The sequence below is a fragment of the Acinonyx jubatus genome, chromosome A2 (assembly GCF_027475565.1).
Source record: "Acinonyx jubatus isolate Ajub_Pintada_27869175 chromosome A2, VMU_Ajub_asm_v1.0, whole genome shotgun sequence".
Classification (NCBI taxonomy): domain Eukaryota; kingdom Metazoa; phylum Chordata; class Mammalia; order Carnivora; family Felidae; genus Acinonyx; species Acinonyx jubatus.
This window is the reverse complement of record NC_069383.1, coordinates 24,153,176-24,170,708: the sequence shown is the minus strand read 5'-3', so window position 1 is coordinate 24,170,708 and position 17,533 is coordinate 24,153,176. Positions and strand designations below refer to the sequence as shown.

At 50.1% G+C, this 17,533-nt stretch overlaps 1 protein-coding gene across 3 annotated transcripts; it reads left to right on the top strand.

The window, feature by feature from the left end:
* Positions 1 to 3,460: 3,460 nt before the first annotated feature.
* Positions 3,461 to 17,243, top strand: LEP (leptin). 3 transcript variants are annotated; one of them, XM_027075406.2, is made up of 3 exons: positions 3,461 to 3,591; positions 13,220 to 13,391; positions 14,500 to 17,243. In XM_027075406.2, exons 2-3 carry the CDS (start codon positions 13,248 to 13,250, stop codon positions 14,857 to 14,859), a joined length of 504 nt encoding a protein of 167 aa, XP_026931207.2. In that variant the 5' UTR covers positions 3,461 to 3,591; positions 13,220 to 13,247; the 3' UTR covers positions 14,860 to 17,243. The 3 variants fall into 3 exon arrangements, with proteins under 3 accessions (XP_026931207.2, XP_026931208.2, XP_053074099.1); XM_027075407.2 differs by having other exon boundaries at positions 14,503 to 14,931; XM_053218124.1 differs by lacking the exon at positions 3,461 to 3,591 and adding an exon at positions 3,676 to 4,271.
* The last annotated feature ends 290 nt before the right edge of the window (positions 17,244 to 17,533 follow it).

Sequence of the window (17,533 nt, the reverse complement as noted above, 5' to 3'; positions counted from 1 at the left end):
CAAATCCACCCCGTCATGCTGAGGCAAGAACCCTAGGCTGCTAAGGGCCCTGCAAATAAGCTAAGTCCTTACTTACAGCCAAGTTAGAAAGATGTTGGGGACAAAGAAAACTTGATGGCAATGACTGCAATAGCCGATACATGAAAACAACACAAAGCACCATTTTTTCAGGAGGTAAAATATTTCTCTTTGGTTTTTTTTAACGTTTATTTAATTTTGAAAGAGAGAGACAGTGTGAGTGGGAAAGGGGCAGAGAGAAAGGGAGACACAGAATCTGAAGCAGGCTCCAGGCTTCGAGTCATCAGCACAGACCCTGATGCAGGGCTCAAACCCACGAATTGTGAGATCCTGACCTGAGCCGAAGTCAGATACCTAACCGACTGAGCTACCTAGGCGCCCGAAAATATCTCTCTTTAAAATGTAATTCCATTGCAGACACTTTTTAAATGCAGAACGGCCCCAAAAAGAGATTAAAAATCATTTCTAATCCCACTCTCAGTAGTGATGCCATATATTTTGGTGTGAGTTTATGATCAGAAAACACTAATTTTGTAAGTGAATTCATTTTTTAATTAATAACAGTTTTTTTCAGTAAACTCTACCCCCAATGTGGGGCTCAAATTCACGACCCCAGGATCAAGAGTTGCATGCTCTACCGCTGAGCCAGCCAGGAGCCCAGTAATAGGATTCTTCCTAGTTCACAAAATAGAATGATTTTTCCTGCATCATTAAATATAGTTGGCAACATATTTTTTAATGTGTGCATATTGCTTTTATGTGGCTTTTCAATAATCTTATCAATTTCTTACGTTGGACATTCAGTTGGTTTCTGACCTTTTCAGTGGTAGTACAATGACAACTCACAGGCAATGCTAACAATTTCTGACTTCCACAAATATTAGCTCAATTTCCTGTCTTCCTTCAATAAATACTTATTAAATAAGTGCAAAACAACCAGGCTCAATCGAAGTAACTATGAAGGACATTTTTGAGATATTTGGGGGACTTTGACTGTAGACTTGCTCCTTCGCGATGCTAAGGAATTACTATTGTGTGATAATGGTCTTGTGGTTATGTGGAAATCCTTATTTTTTATTTTTTTATTTTATTTTTTTTTCTTATTTTTTAGAGTTACATACTGAAGTATTTAAGGATGAAATGACACAATGTTTGGGGGCACCTGGGTGGCTCAGTCGGTTAAGCGTCCAACTTCAGCTCAGGTCACGATCTCACGTTCCGTGAGTTCGAGCCCCGCGTCAGGCTCTGGGCTGACGGCTCAGAGCCTGGAGCCTGCTACCGGTTCTGTGTCTCCCTCTCTCTCTCTGACCCTCCCCCGTTCATGCTCTGTCTCTCTCTGTCTCAAAATAAATAAACGTTAAAAAAATAAATAAACAGGACTTTAAAAAAAAAAAGGAGAAGAAATGTTGTGATGTTTGTAATTTGCTTTAAAATATTTTAGCCAAAAAAATAAATGAAGCAAATACAGGAAAATAATAATTATTAAATCTAGGTGACGGGTATATTGCCTACTTTCCCTTATGCTTGAAATTTTCATTTAAAAATATGTCTTAGTGGCACCTGGGTGGTTCAACTGGTCAAGCATCCCACTTCAGCTCAGGTCATGATCAGGTTCATGGGTTCCAGCTCTGCACCAGGCTCTGTGCTGATAGCATGGAGCCTGCTTGGGATTCTCTCTCTCTCCCTCTCTCTTTACCACCCTCCCCCCAAAAAATTTAAAAAATAAGAACTTTTTTAAAAAAACCCTCAACATTATAAAAAATTAAATGCTTCATGCTAGGTCCTGGACTATGAACTGGGGATATAGCTGTGAAGAGAACAGACCCCTGCCATCTTGGTGGAGCACACAGCCTTAAGGGAACGTGTCTCCATCAGGAAGTTTCCAATGCAATCTGATGGTGCTGCCTGGACCCGTGTCAGCCTGGCTTTCCTGGTTCTCTCTACACCATCATCACTGAAGGTAAGTTTCCCCACATTTTAAATATCTACCTCTCAGCGGCCGTGAGTCTGGAGGAATCCCCAGACTGTGGTGCACTAAGAGTGCATGTCGGAAATCAGCTCTGTGGTGCATAGTGTCCCTGGGGCTCCATTCAGGAAACTTTTCCTGGGACCCCACATATGCCTGGCACTGTGAAGGTACCAGGACTTAGGAGGATGGCCAGACCCCTGCTTTCCACTGACAACCCTAGGAGGAAATGGAGGAGCTCACCCAAGCCAACGGGAAGGAAAGGAGTTGGCTGGGAAGGCCACCAGGACAAGCTACTTCAATGAGGGAGGAAGAGACCTCCCCAGTGCAATGGGGCGATTCCACTTGAAGAAGGGTTGGATGAGCAGTCCTGCAGGCCCGCCCATGACTGGCAGGAGCCAACGGGCAGCATATTCTCTAGTTCAGGGCTTGGCAAACTTTCTCTCTAAAGTGCTGGATAATAAACATTTTAGGCTTTTCAGACCAAGAGGCAACATCAGAGATACGTGGCTACAAGAGGGGAAAAATTCCCCCCCCCCTCATTTTTTTTGGACAAAATTCAAAACTGTATTTATAGTCCCCAAAATGTAAATTTCATATCGTGTCACGGGGCCTTAACTGTTCTTTGTATTATTATTTTTTCAACTCTTTAAAATGCAAAACCCATTCCTAGCTCAGGGCCATACCAAAGCAGGTGGGGGCAGGATTTGGCCCACCCACGTAACCTGCCAGCTGCTACCTCAGGAGATGGGTTGGTTCTTAATGGAAGGGTTTGATGTCAGAGCCGCACTTTGCGGTGGGGACGGGAACCAGCCGGATCTCGTTGTTGGCGCCTGGGCTCCCGGCCCATCTCCACTTACCAGCTAGGGGTTCTGGGGCAATCACTTAACCACCCTGGACGTCAGTTTCCTCGTCCCCGAAGCCCGACAGAGGCTCTCAGGCTGGGTTTCGTACATTCTCCTGGGTACGTGGGAAATACAGGACTCACGGGCGCGCAGAGCATCCCCAAAGGCTGCAGTGCCCGCTCCTCCTCACAGCTCTCCGGAGAGGGCAGCGCACCCAGTATAGCGCGGGGGCGGGCCCCTCACCACCCAGGTCCGCGGGCCTGAGCACTGGCAGCCGGAGCAGACCCCCATCCTGGGCGGGGGCGCGGGCTGTGCCCGGCGGGGCCGCTCCAGCTAGCACTGGCCTCCCAGGCGCTGGGGGCCCTCGGGTCGCGCGGCCCGCCCAGCTGTCGGTGCGCCTCCGCTTAGTGGAGGGCGCCGTCCGAGCTCCCAGCCGGCTTAAGGGAGCCCCTCGCCACCACCCTGGCCCCGAGAGGTCGGCATCTCAAGGACTTCCCGCTCCCGCCAGACGTTCCCAGCCTTCCGCGCCGTACCCGAGGGTGCGCGCGTGGCTCCCGGCGCAGCGGATGCCTTCCCTCGAGGCCCCGGACCCGCCGCCGCCCGGCCCTACGGTGTCCAACGCTGCCCGGCAGGGCGGGGCCGGAGCTGGCACTCGGGGTGCGCCCGGGCCTGCCGGCCAGTTGCGCAAGTTGTGCTCGGCGGCTATAAGAGGGGCGGGCAGGCATGGAGCCCTGGAGGAATCGCGGTGCCAGCAGCTGCGAGGTAAGGCCCCCGCACGCTTCTTTTCCATTCTCCGCGGGTCTTTCTTGGCAAGCGACCCCACCCCGCCCTTCCCTGAACGCCGGGGGAAACTGAGGCGGGCGAGGGGCAGGGCAGATGCCCTGGTTCTGGCCTATGGTGGCTTTGTACCAGAGTTCTATCGGGAGAGAAGGCAGCCGGGCAGATCTGGATTCGTGAGCTGTGCCGGTGCCCATGGGGCAGGAATCTGTGCCATGGAGCCAGCCAGGGTCCCAGGAGACTGTCAGAGCAGCCAGCCCCGCTGCTGAGATGCTTGGGAAATTGCCTTGAGCACACCCCCAAAGATCAGGGTACCCTGCCCCCATCTGGAGGCGATAAAGTTGAGGGTGCTGGGGAATTCTGGTATGAGCGTTCAGTTCCTGAAGTCTAGCTTCGCTCTGCGTAGAAGAATTCAGGCATCATTTTCCAGTGGGGGTCTTGATCGCCGAAGTCTGAATGCCAGTGGCTGAGGCGGAGGCCTAGAAACAGGACCACTGCGGAGTAGAGGTGGAGAGAAAACTGTCAGGAAGAACCTAAATATCTCAGAGAAATTGTTCTGAGTCTCACCACATCTGGCCTCAAAGCCAAGCAAATTGCTTTCTTCACGATGGATAAAATTGGGGTATTCTGAGGTTATAGAGCAGCGGCTCACCGGAAGTCCTATGGTATGTTTCTCATTGTTACCACCTCTCTGGTCAATACCGCAAATGCCCACTGTTGGCAGGTGAGACCTACTAGGCCTGCCTATAGTCCGCCTTCTCTCCTGGCTTGGTTTAGATTTCACTGTGGGTGTGGTTGCCTTTACCTTTCAATTTCTATAGCTTCAAGATGGTGGCATTTTGGAATTGTGAATCTTTAAATACAGTTACATCCAAGACAAGTGGCCTGCTTGTCATTTGAGAATACCAGTTTTGGAAAGGAAGAGATAGATGATTGATTTCTGCTAGAAGGGTGGTCCTGCGGGCAGAGGGCGGGTCCTTGCAGGCACCACCCTGGGAGCACGATGGCTCCCCTTTGTAGGAACTGACCTCTGTCATCTCTCTTATGTCCATTCTGTAGAGTTCCAAGGTGGGCAGCAGTCAGCTGGGACCGCTGAGAGCGAGGGTACCCAGTGTCTTTCTCACCAGGTTCTGCAGAACATAGTGCCTGCCATTCTGTGTCCTCAGGAGCAGAGAGGATGCCACGCTGATCATTTCTCTTATTTAGGTAGGGGGAAAAGGCAAAAGAAAAACAGTGGATGTTTTTAGGTTCTTCCCTCTTCAAGCGATTGAGGACATTGGGCTGAGGGGAACATTTCCATGTTGGCCAAAGGAGCGTCCTTCTCATATTTTGTACATCTTATGCCCAAAATAACTCTTCTTGGTATTTGGGGGAAATATTTCCCCCCCCCCCCACTCCGTTCCAGGAAATGTCTCCAAGCGCCAAGGACAGAGCCAGGGAGATTGCAATGAATTCCTGCCTCTCGGCCCCAGGCAGATGCCTCTCGTGTCTGAGTGGCCCATGCAGGGTGCGGAGGTGGCCACTTGGGAGAGCCCTCCTCACAGAACGCAGGTCATTGTCCCCGCTTCAGCCTAGGTGCCGCCCAAGGGAACAGAGAGGAGGGGCTTCAGGGGAGTAGAGTCCTTGTGTGTGTGCATCCTTGAACAGCATGCATGTGATTTAAAGGAAAGTCGAGCCAAATTGTCCTGCAGTCGGTCAATCAGTAAGCCCTGTCCTCCCCAGCAGCAGGATTCCAGAGCCTTGAAATTCTTCTTTGTCCGCACAGTTGTCTCACAGAACTAGAAAGAGGTTGTGTCTGCCGAAAAACAGCACACCTGATGCCGGGGCTCATAGAATTCTTTGCACTGATTCCATGTGTGACAACGGATGTGCCTTACTTCTCAGCAAACTGCATTTTACAGTCTTTCCTGCTCAGTTTGTCAGCTGCCTGGAACTGGATCGGTGATCGATGCCCAGGCGGACATCTTGCTGATGTCACTGAAGATTTCATCCCGCATCTGTGTGCACCTTGAGTTTGTTCTCTGGGGAGAAGCACAGACACAGTGGGAGAAGCCACGGTGGGGAGAGAAAGGCGGGGCAGCAGTCTCTGAGAAGGAAGGGCTGGAGGCCCAGCACGCTTCCTAGGGATTCCTGCTGGGCAAAAGCGAATTCTACGATGTGACTTTAAGATAGGGGCAGGGGCGCCTGGGTGGCTCAGTCGGTTAGGCGTCCGACTTCGGCTCAGGTCATGATCTCACGGTCTGTGAGTTCGAGCCCCGCGTCGGGCTCTGTGCTGACAGCTCAGAGCCTGGAGCCCGTTTCAGATTCTGTGTCTCCCTCTCTCTCTGCCCCTCCCCTGTTCATGCTCTGTCTCTCTCTGTCTCAAAAATAAATAAACATTAAAAAAAAAATAAGATAGGGGCAGGCGAACCACGGTAGAGGTAGTTTAACCTGGTGAGACAGGGAAGATCAGAGATGGGAGGGATTTTGTTTATTCTTTCAACAAATATTTAATGAGCACCTACTCTGTGCCTGGCCCGTGGGAGATGCTGGAAAAGTGGCATGCCCATGGCTCCTGTGCCCGGCAGACATCACAGCTGATCGAGGCACCCTCTCCCTTGGAGTCTGGATGCAGCTTCAGATTTCCCTCCACACGGTGCTCCAGGGAGCCGCTAAAAATTGATCAGACTGACACCAGAATTGAAACCAATTCGTAATCCTTGATGGGATCAGATCTAAGGGTGGTGTGTGATGAATGGGAAGAATATAATCCCCACACCCACACCCCGGCTGCTGGTTAAGTACGTTACTGTTTCTCAGACGAGGCTCTTGATTGCAAATAAGAGAAAACCACTCATGCTAGCTCAGTGTGTCAAACAGTATACGGCAACCAACATCTGAAAAACCAAACCCTTAGCAGGGCATCACTCATGGTAAGGGGGAATTTTCTTTCTTGATACTTGCTCCTTTTGTGTGTGTGCATCTATATGTCCCTTGGATATAGAAAAATATATCCAGAGGGTTGAAATATACTCAAGTGAGTGTAAGTAGAAGAGTATCTCACACTGGAGGCTAAGGACAGGGAGGGCCCAAAACCAAGAAGGTCAGGAAACAGAAAGAAGGTCAGGAAGGAGCACAGGCACTGACTGTAACTCACCTGTCAGCGGCTGAATGAACTCTGATCTTTCTCAGCCACTGCATGCACTTGAAGGCAACTGTGGCTACCCCGGAGCTTCTGAGCCCTCAGTAGAGACAAACTGGGCTCTCTGAAACCTACTTTAAATTCCTGGGAGAGATGCTAATTGACTTAATCAGGGTTTGGAGGAGGAAGAGGTAAGGAAAGAGAGAAGAGTATTCATGGTCTCTTGCCTATCACTGGTCATGCAAACATGGACTCCAGGGCCTGTGTGTGTGTGTGTGTGTGTGTGTGTGTGTGTGTGTTATGAGTAGGGCAGATGCCCCACAGGTGGAATCAAGCCTGGGACATTGTAGCTCTCTAGCCTCACATGCTCTACCCTTCCTCCATATTGAATCCTCCTGAACCCACCCTAGCTTTCCCCAACTCCACACTGTCGCCTTGGCCTGGAATGCCTTCCTTGTCCTCTTCCCCTTGGGGGAACTCCTGTCCTTAAAGTCTCAGTTCAAATACTGCCTCATTTGCAAAGCTGTCTTCACCTCCCCAGAGTCACCCCCTTCCTCTGTGCTCCCCAAAGTCTATGCTCATAACCTTTATGGGATTGGGTTAAGATGAGTTATTTAAGCTTCTGTCTGTTCCACTGGCTTCTGAGTAGCTTAAATAACCAGGATCCAGTCTTCCCTGTCTCTATTCATCCTTTGTTTTTTCCCCGTCCCCAAGTCCCTTCCAACTTGGAATTATGGAGAAAGGAAGGAAGGGAGAGTAAAAGGAAAGGATGGGAGGGAGCCCACAGGAAGAATTTCTGCCAGAAGGAGCACAGACCATCCAAAGCTTTTCCCTCATAATTAAAAGCAAATACTACATTATTTGAATTTAATTCACACCAGCACACTAGAAATTATTGAAGAAAGGGGTGTAGAAATCCCAATAGCTGGAGGAGAGAAGAAGGAAGAGAGAAATGTGTGCTGGGTTCCTGCTAACCTCTGACACTTTAAACCAGGAGATGCATGGGACTCTGGATAACTCAAGGCTAGCAGCCTCCACCAGCAAATTTTTCTGTGACTCTAAGGTCTCCCCATCGCCCCGACTGCTGTCATCAGAAGGCTATAGGCAGCCTGACCTTGGCCCAGCAAACCCTCCAGCCTGTATAAAGAGAAGCACCCCCCTATCTTGACATAACAGGCCCCACATGGTCTGCCTCATCCTCTAGGACCAGAGGGAAGGTGAAGGAGGTCACATGTGGAGGCCATCAGCTTCTTGGGGAAATGGGAGGTGAGCTTGTCTAGGAGGAGAAGGCAGAAGTGGGGGGGGGGGGTGGCACCTGCATAGACGTAGAGCAGGGCTGGGAGGAGTCCGCTAAGGATGAATACATGTGGGGCCAGCACTCAGGACCTGGCTGAACTCGGAGAGTGGGAAATTGTGCGGGGATCGGAGGTGTGGTTATATGAGCCTCTCCTGCTGGCCTTGGAACTGTTTTCTGTGATGACATTCCCTTATCTAGTGCTGCCCTGGGAGGCTCCATTTTCTGGCTTCTCTCTTTTCTTCTCCGATGCACCCATGACAGGGGATGCCAGAAGAGATGACAGGGAGTGGCAGGGTCTTAATTAAAGGAGAGGGAAGGCAGCAGGAGGCAAAAACTAGTGACCAAGAGGCCCAGAGGATGAGCAGAGAAGTGCGGGGTGGGGAGCCAGCAGAGTGGAGGGGAGGCCACTGACCACGCCTCCCCCAATGGTACCCATTTCCTCCACAGGCTCTGCTTGAATAATGGTCAGAGAGAAATAAAAGAGACAGGATGTTGTATCAACATTTCAGCGGCTCATCTTTTAACTAGCAGAAAATGACAGCTCCTAAATGTTCAAAACCGTTTTGGAAACTTCTAGAGGGAAAAGGTTTCGCAGCCCAGGCAGCTGGCTGACATTCGCCTTTCTCCTCCCCATTTCTCTCACCTCAGCTCTCTCCAGCTAGGCACTCCTGGGTCTCCATCTGCGGCCCCGTCCATCTGATTGTGACTCCCAACCCGAACTGTCAGCTGGATGGGTCCCCCTGAGGTCCCACCAGTCGCAACGAGCAAATCGGCAACGTCGCACCTCCCTCCTGCTGCCTTTGCCAATTTCCACCTCCATCCTTCGCGTCATCTGGGCTGAAAGCATTAGCCTGGGGACAGTCAGAGCCCCTCACTTCTGCAAAAGAAGTCTAGCCTCCCTACGCAGCACTCGGTGCCCAAGCCCTCCCCACCTCCTGGCCCTTTGCACCTCCCGTGTGGGCTGTGAGCCCCCGTGTCCTCAGCTCATAAGTGTTCTTCAGCCTCTGAGTCCTCAGCCGGGCTGCTCCTCTCCTCCACCTTCACGAACCCAGTGAAGTTCCTTCTCACTCTTACGGCCCTTATCAAATGCCACCTCCTCCAAGATGCCTCCTTGATCTCTTAGCTGGTGACAACAGCTAACGTGTTGACCATATGCCAGGCAAAGAGCTAGCACTTTACCTACGTTACTTCATTTCGTCTGCCGAACGGCCTCAAGTGGGAATTACGATTTGTATCATCCCCATTTTACAGCTAAGAGAAATGAGTCTGAGAGAGTTTGGCAAACTTACCCATGGTCCTATACACCCACTCAAGCAGAGTTCTGCTGAACTTCACAGCCCATCCTTGTACATGCGACTCCCTCCCCTCAGTTACCCAAGGCGTGCTATCTGTTTAAACATTCCTCCTTGCATTGTAGCTAATTATGTAAGCCAGTTGTTCAAGAGCACAGCTTTGTTCTTCACTTTTATCTCTAACAAATAATTCATGTTAATGTTTAACCACATGAAATACTGCGGTATAGTCACTGGGCTTCCGGAAAGACCAGGAGTCTTCAGCCAGTCCCTCACTAGTCCTGATTCCTGACTTCCTATGGCTCCATGCATGTCTTTTTTGTCTTTGTACCTGGTCCACAGTGGACGATTAATACATGTTAACTGTCAACTGTCAGCTGTCCATTGAGTAATTATTATGTATAAGGTGCTGGGCTCAGTGAAGTTATAGTCGCCGTCTTAAATTATTCCTGCCCTGTCCAGTCCCAAACTGTGCTCTCACCAGCCACCTGTACCACCTTCTTGGACCACAGCCAGACCTCACTCAGGTATTGACACTCAGATGAACCCAGGAAGACTTGATATCCACTCTTTTCTGATGCCCACATCCAGGTGTATAAATTAACTAGCATTAAATTTGGCTGCATTTAGCAGAGACCCATAGCGGCTTAAACAAGACAGAGGTTATGTCTCTCTCACACACACAAGTCCAGGGATGGGCAGTCTGAGGCCAGTATGTCACCTTGGCCCCACAGAGTCCTCAGGGAACTGGGTTCCAGCTCCCTACTCCATCATTTATAAGGTGAGGCCCTCGTCCTCATGATCCAAGATGGCGTCAGAATGCCGGCTGCTATATCCACAATCCAGGCATGGGATGGAGGAAGGGATGAGAAAAGAAGAGACAAAGGCACATAACCTGAGAGCTGCCACAGAGTACCTCTGCTGAAATTTAATTGGCCAGACCTTTTTTTTTTTTAATCTTTATTTTTGAGAGAGCCAGAGCCAGAGTGCAAGCGGGGGAGGAACAGAGAGGGAGAAGACACCGAATCCAAAGCAGGCTCCAGGCTCCGAACTGTCAGCACAGAGCCCCCCTTGGGGCTCGAACTCACGAACCACGAGATCATGACCTGAGCCAAAGTCGGACACTTAACGGACTGAGCCACCCGGGCACCCCTGATTGGCCAGACTTTCGTGGCGTGGCCAAATCTAGTTGGGAGACGCTGAGAAATGTTGTATTTATTCTGGATGGCCACATCCCCATCCAAACTTGGATATAAATTACTTGGAAAGAATGGAAGAATAGATATTGGAGACAACTAGCAGTCTCTACTAAAAGGGTTCGGTCTGTTCATGTTTGTGTACGTGCCCATGATGTGTGTTATGTGTGTGAGCACGTGTGTTGTGTATACTGGTGGGCCACGTTCTCTCCACCACTTTGATCCCAGATGGGCTTGTTATGAGTTCTCTGTGGAGCGCCTCTAAATCTGGCCTCTCAGGCAGATTGAGCCTCAGCTTCTCAATTCAAGGAACTACAATGTATTTTCTGCATCCACCGAAGCATGTTATCAGTGGTGAGAGAGGGGCTTGTAAAACTGTTTTCCCATTCAGGTGTTACAGGGTGGCCATTATGTGAGAGCGACTATGACCAGAGTTAATCTGGCAATAAATTCTCTTGGGAAGGAGGGTGTCATTAACGCAAGAATCCTAGCAAAGGGTACCGCTCAATCTTGTGCCGCAGGGGAAACGCCCCGAAATACCAGGCACCCTGTTGAGATGACCCAAGGCGAGGAAAATGCTAGATTCAGCGTTGGTTACAGGTAGTGTTGCCCCAGTGTTTTAAGCCCTGCCCAGTAATCACGCAATTCCAAGAAACTGCTGACCTTTCCTACCCCCACCCCACCCCCCACCCACCCTTCAGCACATACACACACAATATGCAGGGGCTTGACAGGTTCATCTCATTTACTCTTTTGAGCCAGTGGGTATTATTCCGTTTTACTAATGAGAATGGGATGCTGTAGGGAAGTTAAGTATTTGCCTAGAGACTCATAGCTAAAAAGGGCAGAGCTGCTGCTGAACCCTCGGGGCCTAACCACTATTCTCTCCAACTTTATTAGGATTTTGTGGAACCCTGTTGGGGGTTAGCGCCACTGAACTCCCTTCCACAAACATTTGGCGCAAGTGTTTACTTAGGTAATCAGTAGGTAATAGAGGGGGTGTCAGCTTCTTAAGAAAGAAAACAAGCACAAAAACGCCTGAAGGGCCCCCTCCTGAATTACCTAGTATTTTTCATATTTGAAGTTGATTTGGTGGCACAGTCTCATAGCTTCATCCTAGAGCCGGGTATTTGTTTCCAAGGGCCATGGTCTCTGGAGGTGCCTGGGTTGAACATTGGGGTGGTTTGTAATTTGGGGCTCTCTTTAAAGGCTGGAGAAATCTTAGGGTGGGGGGAAGGCACCCCAGGCTTTCTGCGTTAAGCAGAACCCTGACTCTGCCGCTTACCTGTTTGACTTTGGGCAAGTTAACACATCTTCTCGACCTTCGTTTTCCCACATCTATGAAATTCAGATGAAAAGCATACCTTTGATCAAGAATTATAAAGAAAGAATATATAAACAGCCACTTTTTTCTATTATATTGCCAGCATAAGAATTATACTAATATTGCCACCTGTGGACAGAAAATGTACAGTCTATTTTTATCAATACCCAGATGAGGCAGAACATAAAAAGCAGAGATTAACTTTTTGGCCATCTCCAGCACCTTCATGCTAATATTTACTTACATTTGATTATCATTTCAGGCTCATGCACACATACTTAGCATGGATCACAGGCTCGCATACATTTCACTTTATTACCTTTGTCTTTCGCGTCTCCTTAAAACTGCTGCTTATTCAAGGATCTGCATATTATTAATATTAGAATTCATTGTTCCATGACTTTGAAAGTGTCAAACATTCTGGACGAACATGTTAGATAGTCTCTCCTGCCTCCACCAGCTGTTTTCTGGCCACTGTGCCCACCACTGTCCACTCTTACTGACAGCCGCTTGGTCTTTAATACCCAGCTCAGGTGACACCTCTTCCAGGGAGCTCCCTTTGTACTCCTGTGATATCTTGCACTTGTCCTTCTTGTACAGTTTGTTCTGCCTGTATTGGAATGGACTGCTTCCCCTTTATCTCTCCTATTAAAGCATAAGCCACCTGAGAGTAGAGAACATCTATTATTCACCACTGTATCCTTGGTGCTCGGTGCTGTATCCGACACATTTGAAGACCTTCCACCAGTGCCAGGTGGGTTCAGGCTCCCAGCGGGAGAGAAAGGAAGTTATAAAGCCAGTGAGAAATGCCATCACAGAGATATCAGCAGGCCGCTGTGGGAGAGTAATGGAGAGGACAAGTAACATAATCTCTAGTAATAAGGGTAGTAATAGAGTACATTTCACAACACCTTTAAAGCTCTTGCACATGCATCATCTAATTTGATCCTCATAAAAGCCTCGAGGTAGGTATATTGCAGGAGATGGAGGTGGAGGTTTTCGTGGTTATGTGATGTGCTTAAAGTCATGCGGCTATTAAATGGCTGGATTCAGACCAGACCATAAAAGCTGGTTCTTTTCCTCGCAGCATGCAATAAAGTCAAATCGTCACCACCACGTCCATTTGCTCAGGCCCTGGCTTACTGCTCTGTGATCTATCCCACACCGCATCACAGAGTTGGTCAGGTCTTGCCTCCCCAAGGAAATGCATTTCATTATTGTACTTCTAGATAATGAATTGTCTTTGACTCTGAGGAGATGATCGCTATGGCGCAAAGCGAGTCTCCTTTTTATCCACATCTGAAAATATGGTTGGTCACAGGGCATATGGGTGTTTTCTGAGATCACCGGCGACTTGCTACGCGTGGTTCCTTCTGTTTGCAGGCCCGAGACGTACATCCCGGGAAGGAAAATGCTTTGTGGACCCTTGTGCCGATTCCTGTGGCTTTGGCCCTATCTGTCCTATGTTGAAGCTGTGCCAATCCGAAAAGTCCAGGATGACACCAAAACCCTCATCAAGACGATTGTCACCAGGATCAATGACATTTCACACACGGTAGGGAGAGCCTGGGAAGACAACAGGTTTGCCCATGGGGGAACCAGGACCTCAGATGTCAGCTGAAGCCTGTGCAGCCACATGTAGGGGCCATGGTGGCCTTGACTCCTCCCTACCTCACAAACAGCCGCTTCCTACATGCGGGCTGTATTTGGAATTAGGAAGACTAAATGTGAATCTCCACACTTTCGTTCTCTATCTGTAAAACCTTAAGCTAGTTCCTCCATGTCTTTAAGGCTTGGTTTCATCAGCTAGCTAGTACAGTCCTCACAGGGTTGTTATGAGATTAAATTAGATAAAGCAACTAGATAAACCCTCTCATAGAACCAGACCACAGTGTGCCTTCTTTAAAGGTTTTTCGTTGTGGGTTTGGTAGCCCCCAGTCTTAAAAGCCTGCTTGCTTACCCAGCAAGGGGCAATCTAGAGACTTCCACATCTCCTGGACACCATACGTGTCTGACAGTGGCCTCGGACAGCTCAGAACCAGAGTCTTGGGCATTTTATGGAGAGCAGCGTGAGTGTCCCTGCTTTCACGGTAGCTATCCGACAAGGCCACACGGGGTAGATCCAGAGTGTCCCAGCTTGGGTGGCGCAGAAAGTGAGGGCTGCAGGCCACCCCCTCCTGGTATCCAGCATTATTGGAGCAGAGGAGTGAGGCGGGGCCGGCCTTGATCCCTGAGGGGCCAGAGGCCTTGGAGGCCCTGACTGGGAAGGAGGAGTCCTCTGGGAATGGAAGGGTGTGAGGATGGCTAGGGAAGGGGCACTTAGGGAGGACCTCAGTGCCTGGGGAAGAGACTTAACTAAGCAGGAATCGGGCCTCATGGCTGGTTCTACAGCAGAGGTCATTTGGAGGAGGGAACGATCTTCGAAGATCCATCTGGAAGGGGAGGGCAGGATGATTTGGGGAGGGCAGGAAGATAGAAGTCCAGGAGATCAGCTTGGAAGCTTGGCAGTCCCCGGGGCACAAGAATCAAGGGCCTGGGCCAGGGCGGTGAGGAAGGGGAGAGGAGGCAGCCAAGAGAGCGGACCTCCACATTCATGGGAAAGGCCGAGAGCCTTGCAGAACCAACTTCTCTGAGCCCCTGCTCTCCCTTTTCCTCTCGCACAGCAGTCTGTCTCCTCCAAACAGAGAGTCGCTGGTCTTGACTTCATTCCTGGGCTCCACCCTGTCCTGAGTTTGTCCAAGATGGACCAGACATTGGCCATCTACCAACAGATCCTCACCGGTCTGCCTTCTAGAAACGTGGTCCAAATATCTAATGACCTAGAGAACCTCCGGGACCTTCTCCACCTGCTGGCTTCCTCCAAGAACTGTCCCTTGCCCCGGGCCAGGGGCCCGGAGACCCTCGAGAGCCTGGGCGGTGCCCTGGAAGCCTCACTCTACTCCACGGAGGTGGTGGCCCTGAGCCGGCTGCAGGCTTCTCTACAGGACATGCTTTGGCGGCTGGACCTCAGCCCTGGGTGCTGAGGCCTGAAAGACCTCTCGTCCCAAAGTCGAGGAGAGAACCCATGGCTCCCAGGTGTCTTCAGCAGAGAGCCTGTGTGGCCCCAGGCCATTAGTCTCTCACACCTTTGAGCCACTCTTCCAAAGGCATAAGCCTTCAAGGCACGAAACCAAAGATAGAATGCATGATTCCGTGCTCACCGGGAAGGGAGACCCACCCAGCAGTGAACCGGACCTGAGGATCTCACAAAAGCCTTCCTTCCTGTGCCACCTCCCCTCTCACCGCATGCTTCAGCGTGACCTGGGGTGATTTCAGGAGGCACCCGCTGAGCCTTTGGACCATCAAGCGAGGTTCTGTCTGAGAATTCTGAGAACACCATGACGGTTACATCCACATAGCTGCAAACTCCCAAGCAACCCATTATTTATTCTGCGTTTTATCCTGGATGGATCTGAAGCAAAACAGCAGCTTTTCCAGGCTCTTTGGGGCCAGCCAGGGCTAGGGATGCTGCTTCCAGCCCCGCTGGTGGGCCTGGCTAAGGCAAACCCATTTCTATGTGACTTGAGGGCTCTCAAGTTAGTTCTTTGGTAACTGGTTTTGTTTCTACCGTGACTGATGTGAAATTACAGTGTTTGCAATGGCATTGCCCTGAGCAGATCTCCAAGGACCAGGTTCTTCCAAAAAGAAGATGAATTTTGTCAAGTGTGATATATAGATGTGTGCACCTGGAGGTGGGGGAACGTGTTAGTGGGAAGGGGAAGGATCAGAATGTATTTTCTGAATTACATTTGTGTGATGGGCTCTTCGGATGGGGTGGAGTCATTTTCTCATCTCTGCAGCCACTTAGTGTGGTTTTCTGGAAAATAACAAAGGAGATGACTCCTTTGGGGGGGGGGGGTTGTGGGGTTTTGGCAGCCACCTATGGAGGGAGGCTGGGGACTGTCTATTGGGACAGTTGTGAGCTCTGGCCTTCTCCAATTGCGAGAGAGAGGTCTTTCTTATCAGGGAGTGAGGATCCCTCACTGGAGACCATGATCCCCAGAGCAGGGGTCCTTGGAATGGCCCTTGGAATGGTCGGGGGATGATCCCACACTGGATTTATTACATGGCAGTACCCCTACTTGGGATTTGCATGCCAAATTGTGGTTCTCATCAGACTGGCTCACCCAAAGCACGACCATGTTTCCTACCCATTTGGTGTGGATTTTTATTCCAGTGGGAAGGTCTGTGGGCTTTAGCGGGTGGTCCCAAAACTTGGGCCAGCAATGCTGAGTGCCAGGACTCCCGGGCCAGGCTGCCAGGAGCGCCTTTCCCACTAGAGGTCATGTTTGGTGGGATGAATGAACAAGGAGGCTTGGGTTTTCCACCGTCCTGCCACTGTTATGAGGCCATCACGTGACAGGTGGTGGATCTGTCCAAGGAAATTCGAATCAAAGCTATCAACGTTCAGACTGAGCACCTACTTCGCGCTCAGCCCTGATTGGTGCTATGGGCTAGAGAAGCTCACCAAGTAAACATTAAAATCCAGTCTTGCCCTCAGGGACCTTGCATTCCCGATGGTAAAAACTTTACACAGCAGCGCTAAGGCTGGCCTTTCACCATGGTAACCAAGCTGCTGAAAGAGTGAGCTCCTGCGCAGGTGGGAAATGCTGGGCGGAGGGTGGCAGTCCTCAGGGGCCCACTGGCTAACCCTGCTTGCACTTGGTAGCATTTTTGCTTTTCAGGGCCCGGCAGCATTAATTACCGTGTAGCCACATCCCTTTGAAACAGCTTGGCTGACAGTTTAAAAATGAGAAAATGCCTGAGACCATAACAGCTGATAGGTAGCTGGGCCAAGACTAGAGCTCAGGTCCTCTGGCTCCCCAGAGTGTCCCTGCAGCCAGGTAGTGCTCCCTGGAGGTACAAATAGGCACTGGGCAAGGGAGACCAGGAGTGATTGCTGGGAGAGAGGAGCTGGAGGCAACTTTGCAGGAGGTGAGGGATGTGAATTGCCTGGAGGGTGGAGGCTGTTTTGTTGGCGCTGAGACACCAGGGTGAAGGCACGTGCAGCCAGTTACAAAGAAAGGCAGACAAAGGACAGACGAGAGGGAAAGGGACACATGGAAGAGGCCTTCTGCGGCAAAGAAGTTTGATATCGAAAGGGTTAAGAGTTGAAAGTTCCAGAGCAGAGCGATTCATGAGATGGACAGAGTAAGGCCCGTTCTGGAGAATACGACCTAGATAATCACTACCACCCAGTCAGGCTGGGATCTTTTAAGCCTTTCATTCACCAAAACCGGGCACTGTGGCTTATTCTCAGAGTATAAAAGTTCTAAAATGTAAATGATTGTCTTTTTTTTGTAACTTCAAAAATTTTTTTGGTTGTTAAAAAAAAAAAAAAATCCAAATAAATTAACTTTGCCCCCTGGTCTTTGTTCTGCGTCACCCTTTGTGGAGGGGCTTTAGAAGAGCTATTGTGGGTGACAGGCCACGGCCTGGCTGGCCTCCAACCCCCACTGGGTTCAGCTCTGCCCGGGCTTGGCCACAGCCGGCCGCCAGTTATTCAGGCTAAAGGATTCCCCCAAAGCACAGAGCTGGCAAAATGAGCACATTCTGTGGGTCTGCAAATCAGCCTGGAGAAGCGCCAAATTGTTTTTTTTTAAAAAAAAAAAAGAACGACAACAACAACAACAAAGCTGTAAGCAAACAAACAACGTG

Excerpts from the sequence above, each read along its gene's own strand:
- LEP (XM_027075406.2), top strand. The coding sequence starts at position 13,248 with ATGCTTTGTGGACCCTTGTGCCGATTCCTGTGGCTTTGGCCCTATCTG. Across the intron at positions 13,392-14,499 it reads TCAATGACATTTCACACACG|CAGTCTGTCTCCTCCAAACA; the intron begins GTAGGGAGAGCC and ends CCTCTCGCACAG.